Source organism: Mirounga angustirostris, unplaced genomic scaffold (assembly GCF_029215605.1).
Source record: "Mirounga angustirostris isolate CCGP_5_RB_7025 unplaced genomic scaffold, mMirAng1.0.hap1 SCAF_13, whole genome shotgun sequence".
NCBI classification, from domain to species: domain Eukaryota; kingdom Metazoa; phylum Chordata; class Mammalia; order Carnivora; family Phocidae; genus Mirounga; species Mirounga angustirostris.
In genome coordinates, this window is record NW_026991721.1 from 47,187,128 (window position 1) to 47,211,231 (window position 24,104).

The following is a 24,104-nucleotide window of genomic DNA, read 5'->3' on the forward strand; positions in this document are numbered from 1 at the left end:
AGGAAAGAGAAAGAATTGTTTGTAGTAATTACATGATTAGTAAAAATATTGGCATTGTTATTATGAAAGTATTATACATATTGTAGCATATATTCTATAGTGTGTGTGCACGCGTGTGTGTGTGCGTGCACACTACAGCATAAGATCGAACATGAATCTGATCAAGACTCTACATCTACTTCCCATTTACAGGAAACCAGCCAGAGAAACATGTTAAATGACACTGTGGAGGTGGATGCAACTAACCAAGTTCAGAATGTGGAAAAGATGACAAGGCAATGACTAGTTTCTTCAATAAACCAATTGCAGAGAACACACAGAAATGGAGGCAATATAGATTAAAAGAGATCAAGAGATGTACCAAACCAATTCTTTGCTATTTCTTCCATTGACGGTTGGATTCTAATTTCCCTCCCCTTGAATCTGAGCTGGCTTTAGTGACTTGCTTGACCAGTAGAATGTAGTGAAAGTGACATCCTGGAAATTCTGGGACTATTTCATAAGAAGCCTGGGAGTTGCCAGATGGGGCCACTTGCGGCACTGTCTCTGGGATTCCTGAGCCTCCATATAGGAAGTCTGAGTATTCTTAGATCGGTATGTTGCAGAGGCCAGAATATATAGGCCCAGGGGCAGTCATATGAATGACACCATCTTGGATCCTCCAGACCAACCATAGTCGATGTGGAATGGACCAGAAGGATTACTCAGCCAAGTATTGCTCAAATTACTAATCTATAATATGGTGAGATATAATAAAATGTCGTTTGTTTTTAGCTACTCAGTTTAGGAGTAGTTTGCTCTACAATTATAGATAACCGAATAACAGCTAATATTTTAAGAGGGACATTAAGATCTAGTGTTAGTAGAATGTGGTTTGCAGGAGGAAAGGATGAGGAAGAAAACAAGAAATATGTTTTTGGGTGTGCACAATTTGTGAGGTAATGTTATTTCATGATGAAAATGATACTTAATAAATAGTGTGGTGAAACTGAGGAACTGATTTCTTTTATTTGAGGTTTCAAAAATAGCTATGGGAAATTGGCATGGGGGGAAGAGAGAGAGAGAGATGCATAATTATTTTTCCCTTTATGAATGTGCATTCCTGACATCTCTGAGGATGAAGATTGTCCTGCAGGGAGTATGATTAAAGTTACAAAGAGGAAAACAAAATAAGTAAGTCAGCTCTTGATCCTGCTGCTATATTTACCCACAAGAAAGGAGGCCGCTCTCAGGTGGGCTTTTGTCTAAGTAATGTCCTGAAATCCAAGTGTAAAAGAACAATATGAAATCTCAATTCTCCCAAACGGTTTGGGGCAGTTCAGCCCTTGAGCCCCTGGGGGGCTTGGTTCCCAAGGAGACTAATCCCACTTGCTTAGCATTAGGTATCACTGGGGCAAAAGAGCTCTAGTTTGAAGCTCTGCAGAGAGGCCCTCGTGCAGGCTGGAGCTGGGTCCCTCTGCCCCATAGGATGTGAAATGTATTGATGTTGAAGTCATTCAAGTGAGTGTGGCTCACTCAGGGTGTAGGAGGAGGGGCCGATGGGCCTGGCAGGAGCTGGCCACTGACTATTGAAACTAATTTCACCCCAGATAGAGCTCTTCCCCAAAGGAAAGTAGATCAAGGGGGAAAGCATCTGAGACCATGAGGTGGGGTCTCCATGTACAATTTAGTTGGATATTGGAAGCTCTAAGGATTTATTTTGGCCTCAGGTACTAGTTATTTCAAGTACAAGTTGTTCTTTGTTGCCTTATTATCTGTAGTTTTCCATAAATACCCTTACTTTCATATGACCATGCCTCTGCCCAGGCTGTTCCCACAGATATGGCTTGCTTGCTCGGTACACTCGAATGCATCATTTAAATCTTAGCTCAAATGCTACCTGCCTATGCAGGCTTCCCTGCCATTTCTGAGCAGACCTGAGGGTCCTCTGATCCCATCAAATATTGCACCTTTAAGTTACTTCCACTGAGGCATGTACTGCATTGTATTATAATGACTTGTTTGCATGTCTGTCTTTCCATCAGGAAAGAGATCATGGCTTCTCATCTCTGTATTTCCCAGTCCTAGCTCCAATACTGTTGGTGTCAATAATGTCTGAATGAATAAGTGACTACATGGATATTTTATGTATAAGGATCAATTTTGTGAATCAGGCTACAGAATTTCTAAGCCATGAATATCTTATATGTATGTATATAGAGAGCTTTATGGTTGACAAAGAACTTCCTCTTGTATTAGCTCATTGATTTTCACAATAGCCTTATCAAATAGGTTCACACTGTTATTCCCATATTATAGATGGAAACATTGGGCTTTTCTATAATCAGTTGGATAATAAAAGGCAGGATTGGACTCCAGTCTTCATCTCAGGCTCTTAATTTTAGCTCTCCCTCTGCTACATTAGATTGCCTTTTTCTAAGTTTCTACAGCCTTCAAGTGGAGCTGCTCTCTTGCATTTGAAAATAGTCACTTTGTTGGGGGAAAGGACAGATGATGCTGATTTTATAGAGTGATGTGTTGGTAAGGAACTGGTGAGGCCTAAGGAATCAAGAACATGGATATTTGTTGAGCCCCTATTTCATGCCAGGAACTTTCATATGCACCGACTCACAAAATCTTTGAGGAGTTGAAATTATCTTTATTGTACAGATGAGAAAAGTAAGACTCAGAGGTATTATTTGTCTTTTATGTCATGTAATTCTCACAAAGACTCTGAGAATAGTTATAACCATTCCCATTTTTCAGATAAGGAAACTGAGCCTCGGGAAGATGAACTGACTGGTCCAAGAACCCACTAGCAAGTGAAAGGCCAGAATTTGAACCTGTCCTCATCTAACTCCAAAACAACTCTGAGCTTAAAACTCCAAAGGTCTGGAAATGAAGAGACTTTCACATATGACACCCTTAATATTCTATTTATTTTGAATATGATTATGTTAGGGCTTAGTTAACTCTCTGCAGATTAAGAGAGATTTTTCAGACTAAAGATAACAAATGTAAAGTCCTATGCAATCTGTGTCTGGGGATTTGTAAGACCTGCTCAGTTAAAAGAAGGTGAAAAAAAGAGTGCTCTTAGCTGCCAGACATGGAGGCCTATGGAATGGTCCTGTCAAAAAGGGGAAGGGAAGTGCTGACATCCACATCTGACAGGTGAGAAACACAACTCAGTAACAGGCTCACACAATTTTCTTAGTGCAAATGTCACCAAGAGTAAAACAGATAGTCCAGTGATTGAAGACAAAATCCTGAGTGTAACTCTAATGAAAGGTAAATTATAATTGAGCCACCTTAATTAAAAAAAATTAAAAGTTTGATTCAGCTATGTTGGTTTAGGAAGTGTCTACTTCATCTCCTAAATGGAGAGTGCTCATCTGGGTTCTCTTCTTTGATAAGTCTGTGCCTTCAGGGTGCTCAAAAATCATTTTGCTACATCCTGAAAAATGAGGCTTAAAGAAAAGAGTTTCATAAGAGATGGTCTGCATCTCCCTGAGGCAGACTCTGCATCTAAACTATCATAACTTAACTTATTTGTTTATTTTTAAAGATTTATTCATTTATTTGGGGGGGAGGGGCAGAGGGAAAGGGAGAGAGAGAATCTCAAGCAGACTCCCTGCTGAGGGGGGAGCTCAATCTCACAATCCTGAGATCATGACCTGAGCTGAAATCAAGAGTCAGTCACTTAACCGACTGAGCCACCCTGGTGCCCCTATCATAACTTATTTAGAGAACACTTTATCACACACCTTATATGTCTTTTCTATCACTGTGTGTTCATATATGTGATCTCACTGAATCCTCATGAACACCCTGTGACAGAAAATACATAAGGGAATATAGTCACCTTCTTGTGTTTTAGAGAAATAAGGGTGAATACTCATCACAGGGTATGCAAGAGTCAACAGATAAGGATTTTTCACAGGATGTTTCCTTTAAATATGACAGGTGCCCATAAGGTGGGCGACCCTTACCTGCATTTAACGTGAGTAAATTAAGGCAGAGAGAGGTTGGCTGGTTTGGCCAAAGCCATGTATTTATCAGAATATGGATTTTAACCCAAATCACAGAGCTACTGAGTGGTGGAGCTAAGACAGAATGGGGAACAGACACATCTTCTCTGAATCATCTTCCGTGATCTACAATATTGCTCATTTTTTCTATCCCAAGAGGATCGCCCAGGTGAAACCAGATCCAAGTGAACTTCAGGGTGATCCTTGAAATGCAACTGAAGTTCCAGAAGGACAACTTAAATGGCATGACAAGTAGGGGAGAGGTTCCCATCCATATTTTGTCCTAAGATGCTGTAAGTTTTATACACACACAGGGTTCTCTCTCAAGCACCAGCTGGCTTAGGGTAGTGACTCCATTCTCCTTTGCCTCCTGCTGTCTCTCTACAATATTAAAAGATAGGTCCAGTGCTTGCCTCAGTTTACTATAAGCTAATTGTTATTTGTAACAATAGAAAGAAGAGTATAATAGAAATAGGGTAGAAGAAGGATTACCGGTCTTGAGAGTCCTGTGGAAACTCCAATTAGAGCCTTAGGAGCAGGTCTATAGCTTGAAGACACATTAGTTGCCTTCTCTCATCATATAGATGAAGAGGAAAGGGCCAAGTCAAAGCACAAATTCTGTGAAGGACTTAGGAATGGCTTTGGAGTTGAACTGGACTGAATATGGCTTAGGCCAACTCACCGAACCCTCTGAGGCTGCTTCTTCATTTGTTAGATGGTGATAATAATATGCACTTATTATTAATAAGGGATATTGTTCAAAAATGAAATGTGATAATGTACACACAGCGCCTGGCATAAGCAAGCCCCCAATACCTGGTGGCTATTATTGTTACCAGAGCAGGGGGCTGAACCCACCTCCTTGGACTCTTGCCTTCTCAGCCTCAGGGAGAGTCTCCCGCGCCAGAGCGTGGTGGTCCAGGAGCTGGAGTTTGAGGCCAGGCCATCTTATCCTCGCCTCGTGCTGCTGCAGCTAGCCCACAGAAACGCCGCAGGGAAACGAAGGGGTTAAAGTGATGAGCTTGAGAAAGCCCTGAAAGCTGGAAAAACGCCCTCCCTCCCCCCCACGCCCCCGGCCTGGCTAAGTAAGCCCCTCCCCTTCGCCACCGGGGCGGTAGCCTTGCGCTCCCTCCCTCCGCCCCTCGCTTACAAGACCTAATGAGCTCCCCCGCGAGGCCAGCAGCGAGCCCGGCCCCGAGCGAGGAGGCTGCGCCGCGCGCGCCGCGCCAGGGCGGGAGCCGGGCCTGGGTCGCGGGCGGGAATCGGCCAGGGGCGCACCAGCCGCGCGGCGGGCCGCCTGGGAGTCGCGGCGATGGCGGTGCAGGCGGCGCTCCTCAGCACGCACCCCTTCGTCCCCTTCGGCTTCGGGGGCTCCCCGGACGGGCTGGGGGGCGCCTTCGGAGCCCTGGACAAGGGCTGCTGTTTCGAGGATGATGAGACCGGGACACCAGCGGGCGCGCTGCTGGCCGGCGCCGAGGGCGGGGACGTGCGCGAGGCCACCCGCGACCTGCTCAGCTTCATCGACTCGGCGTCCAGCAACATCAAGCTGGCATTGGACAAGCCCGGCAAGTCGAAGCGGAAGGTGAACCACCGCAAGTACCTGCAGAAGCAGATCAAGCGCTGCAGCGGCCTCATGGGCGCCGCGCCCCCCGGCCCGCCCTCTCCAGGCGCAGCGGACGCGCCGGCCAAGCGGCCCCCAGCCGCCCCCGGCGCCCAGACCGTCGCGGTCCCGCCCCACGGCAAGGCTGCCCCCCGGCGGGAGGCGTCTCAGGCCGCGGCTGCCGCCAGCCTGCAGAGCCGGAGCCTGGCTGCACTCTTCGACTCGCTGCGCCACGTCCCCGGGGGCGACGAGCGGGCCAGGGGTTCGGTGGCGGCGCCCGTGGCCGGGCTCGGTGGAGCGGGCGCTGGGGGCTCGGGAGGGGACGCGGCCGGCCCCGCGGGAGGTACGGCCGTCCCCGGCGCCAGGAAGGTCCCGTTGCGGGCCCGCAACCTGCCGCCGTCCTTCTTCACCGAGCCGTCCCGGGCGGGAGGCGGTGGCTGCGGACCGTCGGGGCCCGGCGTGAGCTTGGGCGACTTGGAGAAGGGCGCGGAAGCCGTGGAGTTCTTCGAGCTGCTGGGGCCGGACTACGGCGTCGGCACCGAGGCGAGTGTCTTGCTCGCCGCGGAGCCTCTCGATGTGTTTCCCACGGGAGCCGCCGTCCTGCGGGGCCCCCCGGAGCTGGAGCCCGGTCTCTTTGAGCCGCCACCCGCGATGGTGGGGAGCCTACTGTACTCCGAGTCCTGGAGCGCCCCGGGCTGCCCCCCGACCAAGAAGCCGCCCCTGGCCGCCCCCCGCGGCGGCTTGACCTTGAACGAGCCCTTGCGCTCCCTGTACCCCTCTGCGGCGGACTCTCCCGGCGGAGAGGACGCGCCCGGCCTTTTGGCGTCTTTCGCCCCCTTCTTCTCAGACTGCGCACTGCCCCCGCCCCCGCCCCCGCCGCCGCATCAGGTGTCCTATGATTACAGCGCGGGCTACAGCCGCACGGCTTACTCCAGCCTCTGGAGACCGGACGGCGTTTGGGAAGGGGCGCCCGGGGAGGAGGGGGCGCACCGGGACTGAGGGAGAGGTACCGTTGCCTGTTTGCGACTGCTGTGGGGAGCTCCCGCCTCCGGGTTTCTCCTAAGCCTGAGAACGATAGGAAAGTGCACGTGGAGATGAAACGGGATTTTAAAATATTCAATTAATAAAAGAAACTTAAAAAAAATGAAGAGGAGTTGGGGGGGTTGTTTTAATCACAGCCTCAAGTGTTAAAAAAACAAAACAAAACAAAACAAAAAAACCCGAAAAAAGCCGTTGGTAGGTTCTTCCTGGACCAGACAAGCAAGAAACCACGCCGGGCTTTGGGGAATGGGGTGGGGATGGTGGAAGGGACAAGGGGTGGCTTCTGTAGCCACCTGACCCTTCTACAACTTTTCAGCAAAAGGTCAGTGTGTTCAGTGTAATTGCCCCATCCAAACAGTGCGCTGGTTCCTCCCTTTCCTTCCCTTTTGAGTGCATTATGAATTAAAGCCTCTATTGAAAAGACTGGAGCGAAGATACGTTATTGATTGGGGTGTTTTCTTAGAGGACGGTTTTCGGTATGGTCTCCTTGCCTTGCGAGGTGAGAGTGGTATTGAGGACAGGAGGTCAGTGGCCCACTGCTGACCTCCTGTGCGCTGATCCTTTTGCGTGCGACTCTTCTCTGACACTCAGTGTTCTCTGCTCCCTTCCTCTTCCATCTCATATACTTCTATTTCTTTCCACTCTCTCCAGTGCTGTTGCTTACTTTCCTTCTCTTTCTATGGTCTCCTGTTGCTCTCTCTTGATATTTTTTTCTGTCAGCTTTTCTTTATGTAGAAGTTTAAATTTGGCAAACCTTGGGGTCCATTTCTCTCCTTTTCCCGTTCTTCAGCCACTTTGCTAAGGTGGCACTGGGCAAGTTACAATATCTTTGTATCTAAATTTCCTTATTTGAGAGGAAGGGGATAATATTCCTTCTCTTATCTCTTCTTTATAGGTTGTTGGGTAGCTCAGAGGGGAAATATATAAAACTCCTTGGGGCTGCTTCATTGGTTTTGCAGGTATCCATATTTTATATACATGTATCAATAGTTTATACAGATGGAAGCCATTAGGGTTGTGAGTCTCATGCTCTTTTTTGGCCTATGCCTGGTGATTGCCCTTTCCCTTACAAGCTGTAAATGCTATCTACCCTTTCTCCCTTCTGTTCCACTCCCCACCCCACACCCCCTTGCTTGGTTTCTGCCTCCCTGTGTGTCCTCACTCCCTATATTCACACTCTCCCCGTGGAAGGGAATGGTGAGGGTATGAGTTTCCTAAGGAGTCTCTATTCCCTAAATAGCAGGGTTGATGAATGGAATTTGAAGGGCCCGGAAGAGTCCGATCTGTTATCTGAGAGAGATTTGGGGGAAAAGTCAGATAAATGTTTTAACCAGCCATAATGTGGCAGAGAGAACAGATGATGTCATCGGTGTGGTTGAGGGGCAGAGAAGGAAAGACTGGGTGGGGAGGGAAGCAGCTGGAAAGAAAAGAGGGAGCCCTTTAGTTCTGCAGACCTGCCATGAAAATGCATGAAGACCAACATTCAGGATGTGTAAGGAGATGTCATTTACTGATTAATGACATTGCAAAGAGCTGCCTCGGTTCAAGGCAGATTCTAAGAATATCTACATGTGAGAAAGTAGAAACCCCCGTGTTACTGCAAAAGATGTTAAAATCCAGATTAATGTTTGTACAAGTCAAAAGTGCTGTGACATTTTCAGAAAGGAATTTGTCAAGAAACTAATGGGTATCGAGACATGGCAGACAACTTTAAGTGGTATTACTGAGTCTCTTTTATTCTAAATAAAACCTTTCTTAAGATAGCGCCACAGGAAATAGAGCAATGAATCTTGTTAATGATAAGAGAACTTTTTCAACTCCAGAAACTTGGTGTCTATCAGATTTCTTTCAAAGTGATAAAAAGTGACTAATTCCATTGTGTTAGCAGAATATTATTCAACAGTCGTTTAATTTCTCTGAACTACTTTATGATGAGTATTACCCAGGGTAGAATTTCACAGGAGGAAAACGTTAACAACCCTGTGTCGATTACTAAGGCCATAGCAGGCACTGCAATGTTTCTTTCTTAATTTCTTCTTTCTTTTTATACCCAGTTCAGTAAAACAGGTTCTTTCTCTCCCAGGATTTTTCCATGCCTTTCATTAACAGTGATAATACCAACACTGTGTGTTTCCCTGTGCCTGCACTGAGCTCCTTAACGGTGCCATGAGGTAGGTGCTATTATTATCCCCGTTTGAAAAGAGAGGCTCAGACTTGTTAAATAACTTGTTGAAATCAAGTAATGGGCCCAAGATCCAGATCTACAAATATCCGAACAGCAAGACCTGCTGTGCTTTGCTAGTGTGTAGGGTCCCCAGTCCCCTGCATTATACTACCAACAGGGGTTCTCAACCTCACTGCTATTGACTTTTTGTTCAAGATAATTCATTGCTATGCAGGCTGTCCTGTGCATAGTAGAATGTTTAGCGCATCCCTGGCCTCTACCCACTAGATAACAATGACACTGCCCCAGTAGTGACAAGAACATCCCCATTACCACGTGTCCCCTGAGGGGCAAGATGGCTGCCAGTTGAGAACCACTGTCCTAGACAAATATAGAAACAGCGTCTATGGGGGGTCCCTGGCACTTTTGCAGACATGGTCTCATTTAATTTTTTTTTTTTTTTAAGATTTTATTTATTTATTTGACAGAGAGAGAGACAGCGAGAGCAGGAACACAAGCAGGGGGAGTGGGAGAGGGAGAAGCAGGCTTCCTGCCGAGCAGGGAGCCCGATGTGGGACTCGATCCCAGGACCCTGGGATCATGACCTGAGCCGAAGGCAGATGCTTAACGACTGAGCCACCCAGGCGCCCGGTCTCATTTAATTCTTACAAAGGCCTGTGCTTAGGTATTTTTATAATCCTCATGACAAAGGAAGGCTGAAGGGAGGGGTTCCATCAATCAATTTAGCTATATCTTAGCTGTGCTAACTTACCAGCGGTGGACCAGTTACTCGGCCATATTGAGACACAGGCTTCCTGTTGGCAAAATTGAGTAACAGTCTTCACAAGGAGTTATCGTGGGGATTTGGCATAGGGAATGTATTAATACCCACCAAGAGGGAAGGGCTAGTTCTCAGTACCAGCCAGCCAAGGCTTGGCATTACGCCAAGGTTCCAAACCCCCATGTTATCCAGGACTCGGAGAACGTGTGCTTGGTCACTATGCAGGCTCCAATTGCCCCATGTCTGATTCCTCTTCTCCCCACATTGCCTTCCCATCTGAGCACGTGTGTGTCTGACCATGATCATGCCACCTGCTGTAGTACCGTAAGTAGCAGCCATTAATAATAGTCCGGCCAAGGGCTGACGTTATTGTTGCTTCCTCTCATATGTTATTTTCTAGTGCAGCCTGTTAGAAAGTATTTTTGTCTCTTGTTGAGTCACATAAGTGCTTGTAGAGATTTTTTGGGGGGGGTACAATGATAGATATTTTTCAAGATAAGAAATACAATATGCTTGCAATTGTATGACTTTGGACAGGCTACGGATCTTAACCTAGTTGGTAATAATTACAGTGTATGCTGCATATTCATGATTGCCCACCTCAAACTTGGTGCCTGGAATGTGTTGGAGTGTCTTCCTGCATCCTTTAAGTGGCTGTCCTAAGCCTTTTCTCATCTCCATTCAAGCCTCTGCCCTACCCCTCTCCTCACTCCCACATCCCGACAAGATGGAGAGCATCTGTTTTCATTTCCCTCTATTTCCCATCCCCTCTTTCACAGTTTTTCTGGAGTTTTTCTCTCCAGCAGGCAGGACCTTCTCCTGCCTTCGAGGCTCAGCATCCTGCCCCTCCTACTTCATGAGAACAATATGCTGCTCCATCAATCATCTTTAGTCATCTGTATCTTCGGCCTCACCCTCACTTGTTCCTCTCCTCCTAGAAATAAACATTTGATATGGATTAAAAATAAGAAAGAGAGAGAATAAAGAAGTGGAAAGCTCTTCTCTAGATATTCCTTTGTTGTCTTCTCTTTAGAGTTGAGTCTTTCAGGAAAAGAATCCACACTTTTTGCCTCCACCTCACCTATTTAAACCTTGCCTATTTGGGGTCCTAACCACCCCAGTTTGTGTGGGACTGTCTCGGTTTTAGCCCTGAAAGTTCCAAGAAGCCCCTCAGTCCTGGGCAAACTGGTATGGATGGTCACTCTACTTCTGCCTAGTGTTTCCCCAAAATTGTTCTCACTGAAGTCTCAGTCACCAACCACAGGGTCTTCAGCCTTCAGCTTTTTTGACCTCAGCACTGCATCTGAACAACTGGGCCCCACCTTCCTAAAGCTCTCCTCCTTGGGTTTTTGGAATATCATCTTCTTTTGGTTTTCTCCTAACTTTGTGGCCATGCCCACTTCTTGCTGGAACTCCCATCCACTGATGTGCCTCTGGCTCCTCTCACTTCGGCCCTTTGCTCTTTATACTCCACACATTCTTTCCCAGTGATGGTGGCTCTTCCCAGGGTTCCAGCTATCACTGATGCACTGAGGACCCCCCAAATCTAGGCCTGCTTGGCTTCTTTCCTCCATCCTAGACCCATTTCCCCTCCTATTTCCTAGACAACTTCTCTTGGAGGGGTGAGGGCTCATAAGCTCTTCAAACTTTATGTCCGAAATTGAATGCATACACAACTGGAGTAGCCCACAGTCAACCTGGCCACACTCTTCTTGTAGCGGCTCTCATCCTGACCAAACAGTTGCCTAGGCTTAGTCCATACTAGCTTCTAAGTCAGTATGTCTCAAATATTTTTCTTCATCACCTTCAGAAAAACCTCATTTTATGTTATGTCTCAATATATCCATTTCCTATTCATATAAGTTCATATCCATATAAACATACTCACATTTAATAATTTAGGTATTATTAGATTATTATCTATATTAATATTCAATGATCTATTTTAATAGATCATTGAAAATTTTTTTTACCAAGCCCAGATTCTTACTAGGAGCTATGTGAAACACTGATATTTTCTTTTCTATTTAATAAAACCTGGTTATTATCCACTCCGTGGCTTTTATGGCTCACTAATGAGTTGGGCTTGCTGTTTGAAAGATGCTGTTCTAAGCAACTCTTGTGTGTCTCTTCAGCACTCCTTTGCCAATGTCACTTCCTTAGTTTGAACCCTCATCACCTCCCACCTAACCTAGTGTAAGGATCTCCTAATGACTTTCTTGTCTATGAGGTCACGATCCTTTAATCCATCTTCACCATCACTCCCTGAGCTGTTATTTCTAAAAAACAACTTTAGTGCAATCATTACTTTCCTTAAAATCTTTCAGTGGCTCCCTGTCATTTCCAAGGTGAAATTCAAAGTCCTCAGCTTAAACATGTGGCTCCTGCCAGCCTCTCTGGTCTCACCTACTGGTCCTCCATAGTCCCTGTGTTTTGGGAATTTAGTACTAATTATAAATAGTTGCTTGAATACTCCATATCTATATCACTTCCATGAATTTATTCCTGCCCTACTTATACCTAGAATGCACTCCTCATTTTCTCTACTTGCTAATTTCTGTTAACCCTGTTATTCTCAGCTTAAGTCCCAACTTCTTTTTTAACTTCCCTAGATCAATTAAGCCCCTCTACTCTGGAATCATCTATGATACTCTCAAATCCCAGGCTTATCTTCTTATAGCAATTAATTACACTGTTATAACAGTTGTTATCTCTCTGCTTCCTTTATTGGGAGCAGGTAATTGCCTCTGCATTCTTATCACTTTCTGGAATCTGGCAATAGTAACATGTAATAAATGATTACTGGATGAATTTTATGGTGCTTTAGAGATGAAAAAGAAACTTCCCACTCATCCACATGTTTGACCTTCACCCCAAACTTGTCAATTGCCCATATAATCATATGTCACTATTTGTTAAGAACCTACTGTGCAAAGAGACCCCTCTTCTGTGGGAACCCTAACTGTGGCAGGAATTATGTGTGTGGAATAACAACCATACCAGTAATTTTATCAAACCAGCAAGCAGAGTTGTTTTGCCTGGAGCAGGGCATTTGGTGACAGGCACTGAAGATATTGTGACAGGCTTTCAATCATTTGTCCCATGTATAGAGTGTGACCAGAATTTTCTTCTGTGAGATCAGCAATAACTAGAAACCCCGTTTTTAATGAGTCTGCAATTGAGGTGAGCAGTTGACACAATGAAATGTTCAGTGTCAATATGGAAGTGAAGAAACAAAGCAAAATATTTTAAGAGATGTCATAAAGTACTCGATAGTTTTGTTGCTAAATGAATGATATAGGCAGTTTTTTTTTTTTTTCACTTTCAAAAGGTGATATTCTTAGGGGCGTCTGTGGCTCAGTCGGTTAAGCAGCTGACTGTCAATTTTGGCTCAGGTCATGATCTCAAGGTCCTGGGATGGGCTCAGTGCTCAGCAGGGAGTCTGTGTGAGGATTCTCTCTCCCTCTCCCTCTGCCCCTCACTAACCCTGCTCTCTCTCTCTAATACATAAACAAATCTTTTTTTTTTTTAAATGGTGATGTTTCTATAAACATATTCCAAACTCCCAGACCCTCAGAATGTGACCTTATTTGGAAATAGGGTCTTTACAGAGGTAATCCAGTTAAAATGAGGTCACTAGCGTGGGAGCTATTCCAATATAACCAGCATCTTTAAAAAAGGAGAAATTTGGACACAGAGGTAGATCCAGATAGAGGAAGACAACATGTAATGACGTGAAGAGGGAAGACAGCCGTGTAACTGGATCGATGCAGTGCAAGCTAAGGAGGACCAAGGACTGTACAGCAAACACCAGAAGCTGGAAGAGGCAAGGAAGGATCTTTCTCTAGGACTTCATAGAGTGTGGTCACACTGACACCTTGATGTCATACTTCTAGCCTCCAGAACCACGAGATAATAAATTTCTGTTGTTTTAAGCTACCCAGTTTATGGTACTTTGTTACAACAGCCCTAGGAAACTAATAAAATAATGAACACCATGGCAACTAAAAATTAATCCTATTATTTGTGTCACACAAAGTGGGTTTTTTTTGTGCTTAAACAAGTCTTATGTAACCAAACCACATTTATTTCATTTTATGTCAGGGAATTCTAGGAAAGGGACTCTGTACAGATATAAGAAAAACTCTAGAAGCTGTCCACAATTTGAGGGAGGGGCTCTCAGTAGCCAAAAACGCTAGAGAGTGGTCGGAGCAGTTCTGTTCAGGCCCAGGCTGGAGGCACATCGGCAGAGTGTTGTGGCTATTTGTATGCCCTCTGAGGCTATTGTTGAACCTCATCACATACAGCTGCACTGAGCTGTAGATACTCGGCCTCTGGACCAGTAAGGGCTTCCTGACAGTGCATGGGAATCTGCTCCTTACAGAGAGGTACGTCTAACGGCCACCTTGGTACCACCTGGTGGTGGGGAAGCAGGCAAGTCTGCTCAAGATGGTGTAGCCTTTCGTCTACCCTCCTTGGTGTGTGCTTAATGTGCGTGGCATGGTTTTTGCCCTGTCTCCCACTCAAGCTCAGGGAAGTCTAGAGCTCTATTAGGATGCCTAGTTCATTTAGCTGGGGCTGGGACCCTTCCTCTTTGTTAAACTTGAAGCTTGTGAGCGCAGGCACTGTGTGTTATACCTCTGGGACTATCTGTCTGACATACAGGGTCTCAAACATTTATCATGGGAACAAATTGCTAGCCTTCTTTGCTATTGGCAAGACTCTGTCCTTCCTTGCTACCAAATTCTCTGCACTTCCAGCCACTGCTTAAAGTAGAATCAAAGATGCCTTGGGATGAGAATCCTGCCTCTCATGTGATCACCATTCATTGAATTTAACAACCCTGAATGTCTCACCTGCCCTTCTCATCCTGTTCTCCCCCCGGGCACATATCCAAGTCCAAGTCATACTTGCCTTCAGCACCTCATGACTAAGCTGCTGTTTCGCTTTGACTACATCACCTCTCTCATAGGCCAGCATAGCACCGCACCTAGAGGATCTCCTGGGCCTACAGTTTTTCCTGTGGGAAAAGAGAACCCAAGGTGGACATCCAGCTTCCCCAGCATTCTGGGATGCTTCCCAGGAGGCCCACTTTAGTCTTACTTCATCACTAGGGGAATCAGCAGGGCTAGACCACCAGGGATCAGCTAGAGACTGAGAAGAGGGAGAGGCTCACAGCAAGCATGTGGATCTTAGCCCACTATATTCCTGCTGGTGGTGGCACCCCAGCAGAAAGCCCAGCCAGGGGCCCTACTTATCTGCAGAGCTCAGCCAGTAGCCCTGTCTGGCCAGGGGGGTTGGTTGGCAGTTCCACCTGGTTTGGGTTCCCAGCCAATGGGCTGTCCCAGCTGTAGATCCCATTCTATGGCCTTGCCCAGATAGGGTGGCAAGCTAACAGCCCTGCCCAACTACTGAGCATAGCTTCCAGCCCTGCTCAATGAGAGAGCCTGGCCAGAGACCCTGGGCAGGCTTGGAGCTCAGTTTACCACCTGCTTTGGCAGGGAGCCAAGTCAGCAGCCCTGCCTAACTGCAGAGCACAGCTTGTAGCCTCACCCAAGCAGGGAGCCTGGGCACCAATCTTGCCCAGTTTCGTAGCCTAGGTTGATTGCTAAGCATAGTCTGAAGCCCCACCCTATCAAGGATCTTGAATAGCAACCCCACCCAACAGGAGAGCATAGCCAACAGCCTGCATGGAATCCAGGGGGTGGTCCCAGCCAACTACAGGTACAACCTGTGGCCCTTCTTGATCATACTAGTCAGCCAATTTTATGAGGCCAGCATTATGATGAAAACTCTCAACAAACTAGGTATAGAGGGAACATACCTGAACATAATAAAGGTCATATATGATAAACCCACAGCTAACATCATACTCAACAGTGAAAAGCTAAAACCTTTTCTTTTAAGATCAGGAACAAAACAAGGATGCCCACTCCCACCACTCCTATTCAACATAGTACTGGAGGTCCTAGCTAGAGCAATCAGGCAAGAAAAAGAAAGAAAAGACATCAAATCAGAAAGGAAGAAGTAAAATTGTTTCTCTTTGCAGATGACATAATATTATATATATAAAACCCTAAAGACTCCACCAAAAAAACTGTTAGAACTAATAAAGCCTATAAAATTTCAGGGCGCAAAATCAACATATGAAAATCTGTTGTGTTTCTGTACATTAACAGTGAACTATCTAAAAAAGAAATAAAGAAAATAATCTCGGGCGCCTGGGTGGCTCAGATGGTTAAGCGTCTGCCTTCGGCTCAGGTCATGATCCCAGGGTCCTGGGATCGAGTCCCGCATCGGGCTCCCTGCTCCTTGGGAGCCTGCTTCTCCCTCTGCCTCTCTCTCTCTCTCTCTCTCTCTCTCTGTCTCTCATGAATAAATAAATAAAATTAAAAAAAAAAAAGAAAATAATCTCACTTACAATAGCATAAAAAAGATAAAATACATAGGAATAAAATTAACCAAGGAGATGAAAGATCTGTACAGGGAAATCTATAAGACTTTGATGAAAGACACTGAAGAGGATACAAATCAATGGAAAGATACCCTGTATCCATGAATCAGAAGAATTAATATTATTAAAATGTCTATACTACTCAAGACAATCTACAAATTTAATGCAATCCCTATCAAATTCCCAATGGTATTTTTTACAGAACTAGAACAAACAATTTTAAAATTTGCATGGAACCACAAAACCCCCAAATAGTCAAAGCAATCTTGAGAAAGAAGAACAAAGCTGGAGGTATAGCCCTTTCTCATTTCAACTGTGTTGCAAAGCTATAGTCATCAAAACAGTATAGTGTTGGCATAAAAACAGAAACATAGACCAATGAAATAGAATTGAGACTTCAGAAATAAACCCATGCATGCACAGTCAGCTAATATTTGACAAGGGAGCCAAGAAGACTCCTTGGGGAGACTCTACTGGGGAAAAGACAGTCTCTTCAATAAAAGGTCCTGGGAACACTGGATATTCACATCAAAACATTGAAATTGGACCCCTATCTTATACCATTCACAAAAACTAACTTGAAATGGATTAAAAGACTTAAATATAAGATGTGAAATCACAAAGCCCCTAGAAGAAAACATAAGGAAAATGCTTCTTAACATTGGCCTTGGAAATGATTTTTCAGGTATGACAACAAAAGCACAAACAATAAAATAAAAAATCAACAGTGAGACTACATCAAACTAAAAAGCTTCTGTACAGAAAAAAAAATCAGTGAAGTAAAAAAGCAACCTATGGAATGGGAGAAAATATTTGCAACAATACATCTGGTAAGGGGTTAACATCCAAAATATGTAAGGAACTCCAAAAGCTCAATAGCAAAACAACAAATAACTCGATCTAAAAATGGGCAAAAGACCTGAATACACATTTCTCCAGACATGCAAATGGCCAACAGGTATATGAAAAGGTGCTCAACACCACTAAACATCAGGGAAATGGGTATCAAAACTATAGTGAAATGTCTCACACCCATTATATTGGCTAGTGTTAAAAAGACAAGAGACAAATATTGGCAAGGCTGTGGCGAAAAGCGAACTCTTGTGCACCGTTAGGAATGCAAATTAGTACAGTTATTATAGAAAACAGTATGGAGTTTTCTCAAAAATTTAAAATAGAACTACCATATGATCCAACAATCCCACTATAGGATATATATCAAAAGAAAATGAAATCGCTATCTCAAAGAGATTTTGCATCAAGTTCATTGCAGCATTGTTCACAATAGGTAAGATATCAGAGCCACTGAAATGTTCCCTGGTGGATGAATGGATATATAAAATGTCATACACACGAATGTTACTCAGTCTTAAAAAAGAAGGAAATTCTGCTACTTGTGACAACATGGATGAAACTTAAGGGCACCATGCTAAGTAATATAAATCAGCTAGAGAAAGACAAATCCTATATGATCTCACTTAAATGTGGAATCTACAGTCAAACACATAGAAAAAAGAACAGCTTGGTGATTGCCTAGAGGCTGGGGGGTGGGGATAATTAGGAGATGTTGGTCAAAGGGTAAAAACTTTTGGTTATAAGATGAGTAAGTTGTGAGGTGTAATGTGTAGCATGGTGACTATAATTAACAATATTGTATTGTATATTTGAAAGTTGCTAAAAGAGTAGATCTTAAATGTCCTTACCACTACCCCAACAAAAAGTGGTAACTATATGAGGTCATGGGTGACTCATCACCTCATATAATATAATTAGCCTTATTGCAGTAATCACTTTGCAATATATATGTTTATCCCATTATCACATTGTACATCTTAAATTTATGCCATGTGGTATGTCAGTTATATCTCAATAAAGGTGAAGAAAAAAAGAGAAAGAAATGTCATCCAGGTCATCTTATGGAGAGATCTCTCAACAAATCTAAATAATCTGTGTCCCAACCTGCCATCTCAATTATGCCTACGTGGCCCAGGCTGCTGGGTTATGACATGTGAAGTCAGAGTACCTCTGGTTAGTTTCAGAACAGCAAGCATGTCTGAGGAAAGTGCAAGGGAGTGTCATATTCTCTATGGAAAAGAGAGGGAAGGATGTAACAGGCATTTGCAGAAATTTGCTCTGGGCAAATGTGTGGGCAGGACCACTCCTCACTCCTGCAGTCATGGCAGACATTGTTAATTCAACACAGTACTCTTGCTCTCTGAGCCTGAATTTACTTCTATTTACTATCATCCGCCCAGGTGAAAACCTGTTTTCCATCTGACATTTTAGTCAGTGCCCCAGAATTGATCCAATCCTAGAAGACTGACTCACACTGTCTAAGTTCACAAGAGATTCCAGGGTATAAGCCATAAGTCCTCTTGCAGTGAGAAACATAAACATAAATCTGTTCATGCCTGACCAGGAGAATCCCTAGTACCTATTAGACAGAAAACACGAACACCAGAACAGCACACAGTGAGCCAAAACTAGGAGTGGGAGAAGTGGTATAATTTGTGTGAACAACTCCACAATTTGGGGACAGCTATGGCTAGGGTTCTTTTATGTTCAATTAATTGCTCAAGCACCTACTGCTTTATTTGCATAAAGTCTTAGTATTTCTCCCCTTAGAGTCTTTTCCTCTCCCCAGAGAGTGCCTGAACCCCGGAGACTTATATAGTCCAAAAGACATACAGTCCCAAAAGGAGACTCAGACTGGCTTTGTCAAGTGAGTCTAGAACAGGGTCTGATAAACCTGCTACTATCATTGCTAGTCGTACAACTCAGGATCACAGAATTGTATAGATCATACACACTGTGGAGCCTGCAGAGCCAAGGAGATGGTGAATGGAAACTAAAATCCAGCCCAGGCTTACCCTGGTCTCTCCAAGCTATGCACCCAAGGAATGGGATGCCCTCACCTTTCTCCTCTTCCTCCCACTTCTTCAAATTTGCACAAGGGCACTGTGTAAGTAGCTGTGGCCCTATGGGTCATTGGTCCTACTCAGAACAGACTTGCTATTATTTGCTGAGAAGGTCTCATGTGGGAAGACAATCTCCTCCTCAAGACCAGGGTCCAGGAACATTGAGTTGGGACTGGCTCTGGCTTCTGTCACCTCAAGGACCCAGTACCACCAATATTCCCCCTTCCTCTCTTTCTACAATCTACTTGGGTCATCAGCTCTTCCTTTAAAAAAAAAAAAAAAAGATTTATTTATTTATTTTAGAAAGAGGGAGTGCATGGGGGGTAGGGGCAGAGAGAGAATCTCAAGCGGACTCCACTCTGAGTGCAGAGCCTGACCTGGGGCTTGATCTCACGACCCTGAGATTATGACCTGAGCCAAAATCAAGAGTCAGATGCTTAACTGACTGTCACTCAGGTGTCCCATCAGCTTTTCCTTTTTTAAAGGGTATCTGAACTGTGGGTACTATGGACTGAATGTTTGTATCCACCCAAAATCTGTTTGGTGAAAATTAATCTCCAATGTGGTGATACTTGGAGGGGAAGGCCTATGGGTAGTAATGAGGTCATGAGAGTGGAGCTCTTATCGATGGGATTAGTGCCTTTATCAGAAAAGGCCAGAGAGCTAGCTCATTCTTTCTGTCATGTGAAGACACAGAAAGACGACAGCTGTCCATAAACCAGGAGAAACATCTTCACCAAGGACACAACCACACTGGCACCCTAATCTTGGACTTTCAGCCTCTAGAACTATGAGAAAGAAATGTCTGTTGTTTTAGTCACTGTGGTACTTTGTTACAGCAGCCCGAGCCAACAAAGACTGGGGCTCCTTACTTTTAAGGGAGGGGCGCTCCCTCGATGTTTCTAGTTTATTTCCTGTTCCTGCCTATCCTCGTCCCTAGCCTAGCTGGCAACCCCAAGCTTCTGGTAGGACCCACTGTGGGTGGGTCCTGGCTACATTAGTCAGGTGGGCTGAATGCTGAGGGGCATCTCTGGAGCCTCTGCGGTCAGAGCTGACTGTTCATTCCTGCCTTTCCCTTTTAGCTGTGTGCCCTTGGGCAGATGACTAAACCGGAACCTCAGTTCCCTTTGTCTCTGGCAATGATGATATCACATAGGATTGTGGCTGCCCTAGGTGAGGTATACAGAGGCCCTAGCATTGTATAAGACCCCTTTTAAACGGTAACTATTATTGTTACCATTATTGCCCAAAGAGACCTCAGCAGGGAGCTGAGACTTCTCGGTCCCCTCCCTTCTCTGCATCCAGTGAGGAAGGGCTCTGGATGCCCCAGGATTTTCGTCTCAGGGGGTAAAAGGTCACTGGAAGCTCTGGCACTGAGAAGGGCCCATCCCTCCACCATGACTCAGAACCGGTGACTAACTGGTCCCTTCCCATGAGCTGGTTCGGAGAGGAGCGATGGCAGAGTGAGGCTTCACTCCGAAGATAAAACAAACTCCCCCCCAAAGGACTCCCAGCAGTGGTGGGGCCGGGAGCACGCGTCTTCGCAGCTCCGTGTGGCTGGTCCTTCTCCTGGGGGGAGCAGGCCCCCCTCTGAAGGCCCCATGGTGGACGGTCAGTGTTGTTCCCAGGGAGACCCCGGACGCCCGAGTCCTGGGTGCAGAATGCGGCTCAGAATCTGATCTCTTAATCAGTTCTGTCCATAACAACAGGACTTCAGTGCATGGCAGGGGATAAAATGGCTGAGAGAAACTCGGGACACATTTGAACAGTAGCCCGGAACTCAGACAGAATCTGAATCACCTTGGCACAGGCCCGGGTCTCGGTTGCTGCCAGGACATTGTAAGAAAAGCTGTTCTCGCCCACACAATGGCATGAGGAAACAGGAAGTGTGGCAGCATGACTTTAATTACTAGCCTCTCTGTGGGCGGGGCCACGATTCAGGGCAAGGGCCTTACCTTTGCTCCTGTACATGACCACACACCAAGTGCTGAGAGCAAGCTGGAAAACAGTGGAAAATGGGAACAATCCCAGATGCGACAAGAGCAGTGACCCTGGGCCAGGAGTTGCCACACCGCACTCAGCACAGACCCAGGCTGACCTGTGCTGAATTCTGCGGCTGTCTTTTCCCAGAGATGCCATTGGAAGAGTAATGGAACTTTTCTAAGTGTTGCTTTTCTCACCTGGAGAGTGGGAATATGAATATTCCCTGCTTTCCAAGGTTGGTATGATGATTAGAAATCATAGATATGGCTACTGGCAAAGGGCCAGGCAAGGGTGGGCATCGTTCTTTCTTTCTTTCTTTTTTTTTTTTTTTAAGATTTTATTTATTTATTTGAGAGAGAGAGAATGAGAGACAGAGAACACGAGAGGGAAGAGGGTCAGAGGGAGAAGCAGACCCCCCGCCGAGCAGGGAGCCCGAGGCAGGACTCGATCCCAGGACTCCAGGATCATGACCCGAGTCAAAGGCAGTCGCCTAACCGAGCCACCCAGGCGCCCCTCTTTCTTTTTTTTTTTTTTTTTTAATTTTTATTTATTTATTTGACAGAAAGAGAGGCAGGGAACACAAGCAGAGGGAATGGCAGAGGGAGAAGCAGGCTTCCCGCGGAGCAGGGAGCCTGATGTGGGACTCGATCCCAGGACCCTGGGATCATGACCCGAGCCAAAGGTAGACGCCTAACACCTGAGCCACCCAGGCGCCCCGGGTATCGTTATTTCTAACACTTGGAGGTAAACAACCCTGTTACTTATAAGCACTGAGTGAGTCAGGCCCTTGACCAGTTTTGAGTATGTGTTCTCGTCATTTATCAAATGGGAATGTTGGTGTCTCCGCATGGTGCTTATAAGATGAACTAAAACACAGTCTCCAGCATAGTGTCTGCTACGTGCAAGGATCAGTAACTATTAGCAGGATCTGAAAATCCCAAGGTCAGAGAATACAATCCCCTCTTTAGCTGTGAATTTTTTTTTCCATTTCATCTGGAGTCTGAGGAAGATCCAAGTCCTGTTGGCTATTCAGTGGTTTCCAACTCTATCACTAATAACTTGTAGCTGAGTTTTAGGTCAGTTTGATATTATTTCTTCTTTTTCTTCTTTTTTTTTTTGTTTAGTTTTTATTTCATAATCATAAACTTAACTCTGCAATGCAGCTGGACTTGGAGGGGAGTGAGGAAAATACGAAACCTAAAAAGTGCAGGAAGAGCACAAAGATATGGGATATTTCGAGCAGATGGGGGTGAGGGGTGCTCTCCTGAGCTACAGAAGGAATGGTCTGGTTGTTAAGATAAAACACAAGTCAAATATATCAGAGTTGTCCACAGTCAGTGATGGCGATCTTCTCGCTGGTCTTGCGGGTCCTGCACCCAAAGTGCTCCATGCCTTGCACAGTATCTGTACCCTCTTTCCCTTTGCCCAAGACCACACACTTGCCACCCAATCGCTCAGCGTGTTGGCTGTGCAGATGAAAACCTGGGAGCCGGTTGTGCTGGGCCCAGCATTTGCCATGGACAAGATGCCAGGACCCGTATGCTTCAGGATGAAATTCTCATAATCAATTCTCTCCCCATAGATGGACTTTCCACCAGTGTCATTACGGCGCATGTAGTTGCCACCCTGTGCACAGAAATCCTGGAATAATCCCGTGAAAGCAGCAATCTTTAGAACCAAATCCTTTCTCAGTGCTCAGAGCACGAAAGTTGTCTGCTGTCTTTGCAACTTTGTCTGCAAACAGCTCTAAGAAGACATGGCCCAAGGGCTCGCCTACCAAGGCGGATGTTAAGGAACACAGTGGGGTTGACCGTGGCTGGGCGGAGTGGGGGGCTCCCGGGTGGCGGGGTCTGCAAGGCTGCCATCTGTTCTTCTGAGTGAGATTTGTGTTTCCTTTTGGCTAAGGTAAAAGTTTTAGACATAGGAACAAATCGTGGACTTGCCTTGGAGAGCAGAATGGTCCTCCATCCTGGCTGATCTTCAGAATCACCTGGGGTGAGGAGAGGGCTTGAAAAACAGACCCAGCTCCACTGACACTTGCTGAGGTGACTGGGGCAGCTGGGCCAGGGTTGGAGCTCAGTTGGAGAACCGCTGCTCTGTGCTACATGCTTCTTACAGAGGCGGTGGAGGCCTGGCTGCCTATTCTATCACTTGCTTTTTCCTCAGCCTCTGTGAACGCCTTTCTGGTTTTCCTTTTCTTTTTTTTTTTTTGTATTCACATAGTTGACAAAAGGTTCAACTAAAGCACGTAAAGGGCAGGGCTAATCTTGACACTGGCCAAAATTATAGGATCACGTTTGATGGGAGAGAGGAAAAAGGTCTTTTCTAAACATCTAAAAAGAACGTAAATATTTATACCCAGTGTGGCAGCGAGTGGAGAAAATCAGCCCTTTTTGGCCAATAGAAGTCTTTTGTGGTAAGGTTAAAAAAAAAGCCTCTTTTATGAGGAAATCTGGAAATGTGAATTATAGCCCTAGCCCTGCCAAAATGGGCAGGTTGATTAAACCTCCCTGAATCTCAGTTTTTTCCTCTATGAAAAGAATACAATGATGACATTACTTGTCCTGCTTATTTCCTGATGTGGTAAGTCAAGAGCAGGGGAGTCAAAGCATTGGCCGTGATTTACAGAACGCAAAGAACAGAACAGTGGAGAGAGTCACGAGCTCTGCATCTGCCCCCAGCTGCCTTGTGATCTGGCGCAAATTAATTTTCATTGTAGTCCCTTAGTTTCCCCAACTGCAAAGTGGGACCTTTAATGCCTAATGCTGATCTTGGTGGGACGTCAAGGGGACAAAGTAGAGGGCATTTGTTAAAGTGTTTGAAAAAGCCGAAACCTTGCATTACACTACAGTAATGTTTAGTCTTTATTTCACAGATGATGAAACGGAGTTAGTGTGAGGTGACAATCTCTGAGCTCAATGTCTCTGCCTCCTGCAGACATCCTCTATGCCCTGCTTAACAGCACTGACTTCTCTTTACTCTCAGTGGCTAATCTTCCTGAGGTGAAGGCAGGCCCAGACCCATTCTTGGGGTGAGACCAGGAAGAATAAGGCCATTTATATCTCTGCTCAGATGACCGGAAAATCCTTTTATCCCGCTTCACCCAAAAGCATCTCAGAGAGAAACTTGGGGAATCCAAAGGCTTAAAGTGCCATC

At 45.5% G+C, this 24,104-nt stretch overlaps 2 protein-coding genes and 1 pseudogene across 2 annotated transcripts in view; 2 read left to right on the forward strand and 1 right to left on the reverse strand.

Annotated features, from left to right (window-relative positions):
• PRCP (prolylcarboxypeptidase) overlaps positions 1 to 953 on the forward strand; it is a 148,640-nt gene extending 147,687 nt beyond the window's left edge. The window contains exon 9 of the mRNA XM_064576832.1: positions 193 to 953. Coding sequence (XP_064432902.1) covers positions 193 to 217 — 25 coding nt within the window. The 3' untranslated portion in view covers positions 218 to 953. The remainder of the gene's footprint in view (positions 1 to 192) is intronic.
• Positions 954 to 5,124: 4,171 nt separating this feature from the next.
• FAM181B (family with sequence similarity 181 member B) lies at positions 5,125 to 7,976 on the forward strand. The gene has a single exon (XM_045892825.3). The coding sequence runs from the start codon at positions 5,320 to 5,322 to the stop codon at positions 6,604 to 6,606; it is 1,287 nt and encodes a 428-aa protein (XP_045748781.1). The 5' UTR covers positions 5,125 to 5,319; the 3' UTR covers positions 6,607 to 7,976.
• A 14,290-nt stretch (positions 7,977 to 22,266) lies between these two features.
• LOC123856522 (peptidyl-prolyl cis-trans isomerase A-like) lies at positions 22,267 to 22,870 on the reverse strand (annotated as a pseudogene).
• Positions 22,871 to 24,104: the final 1,234 nt, after the last annotated feature.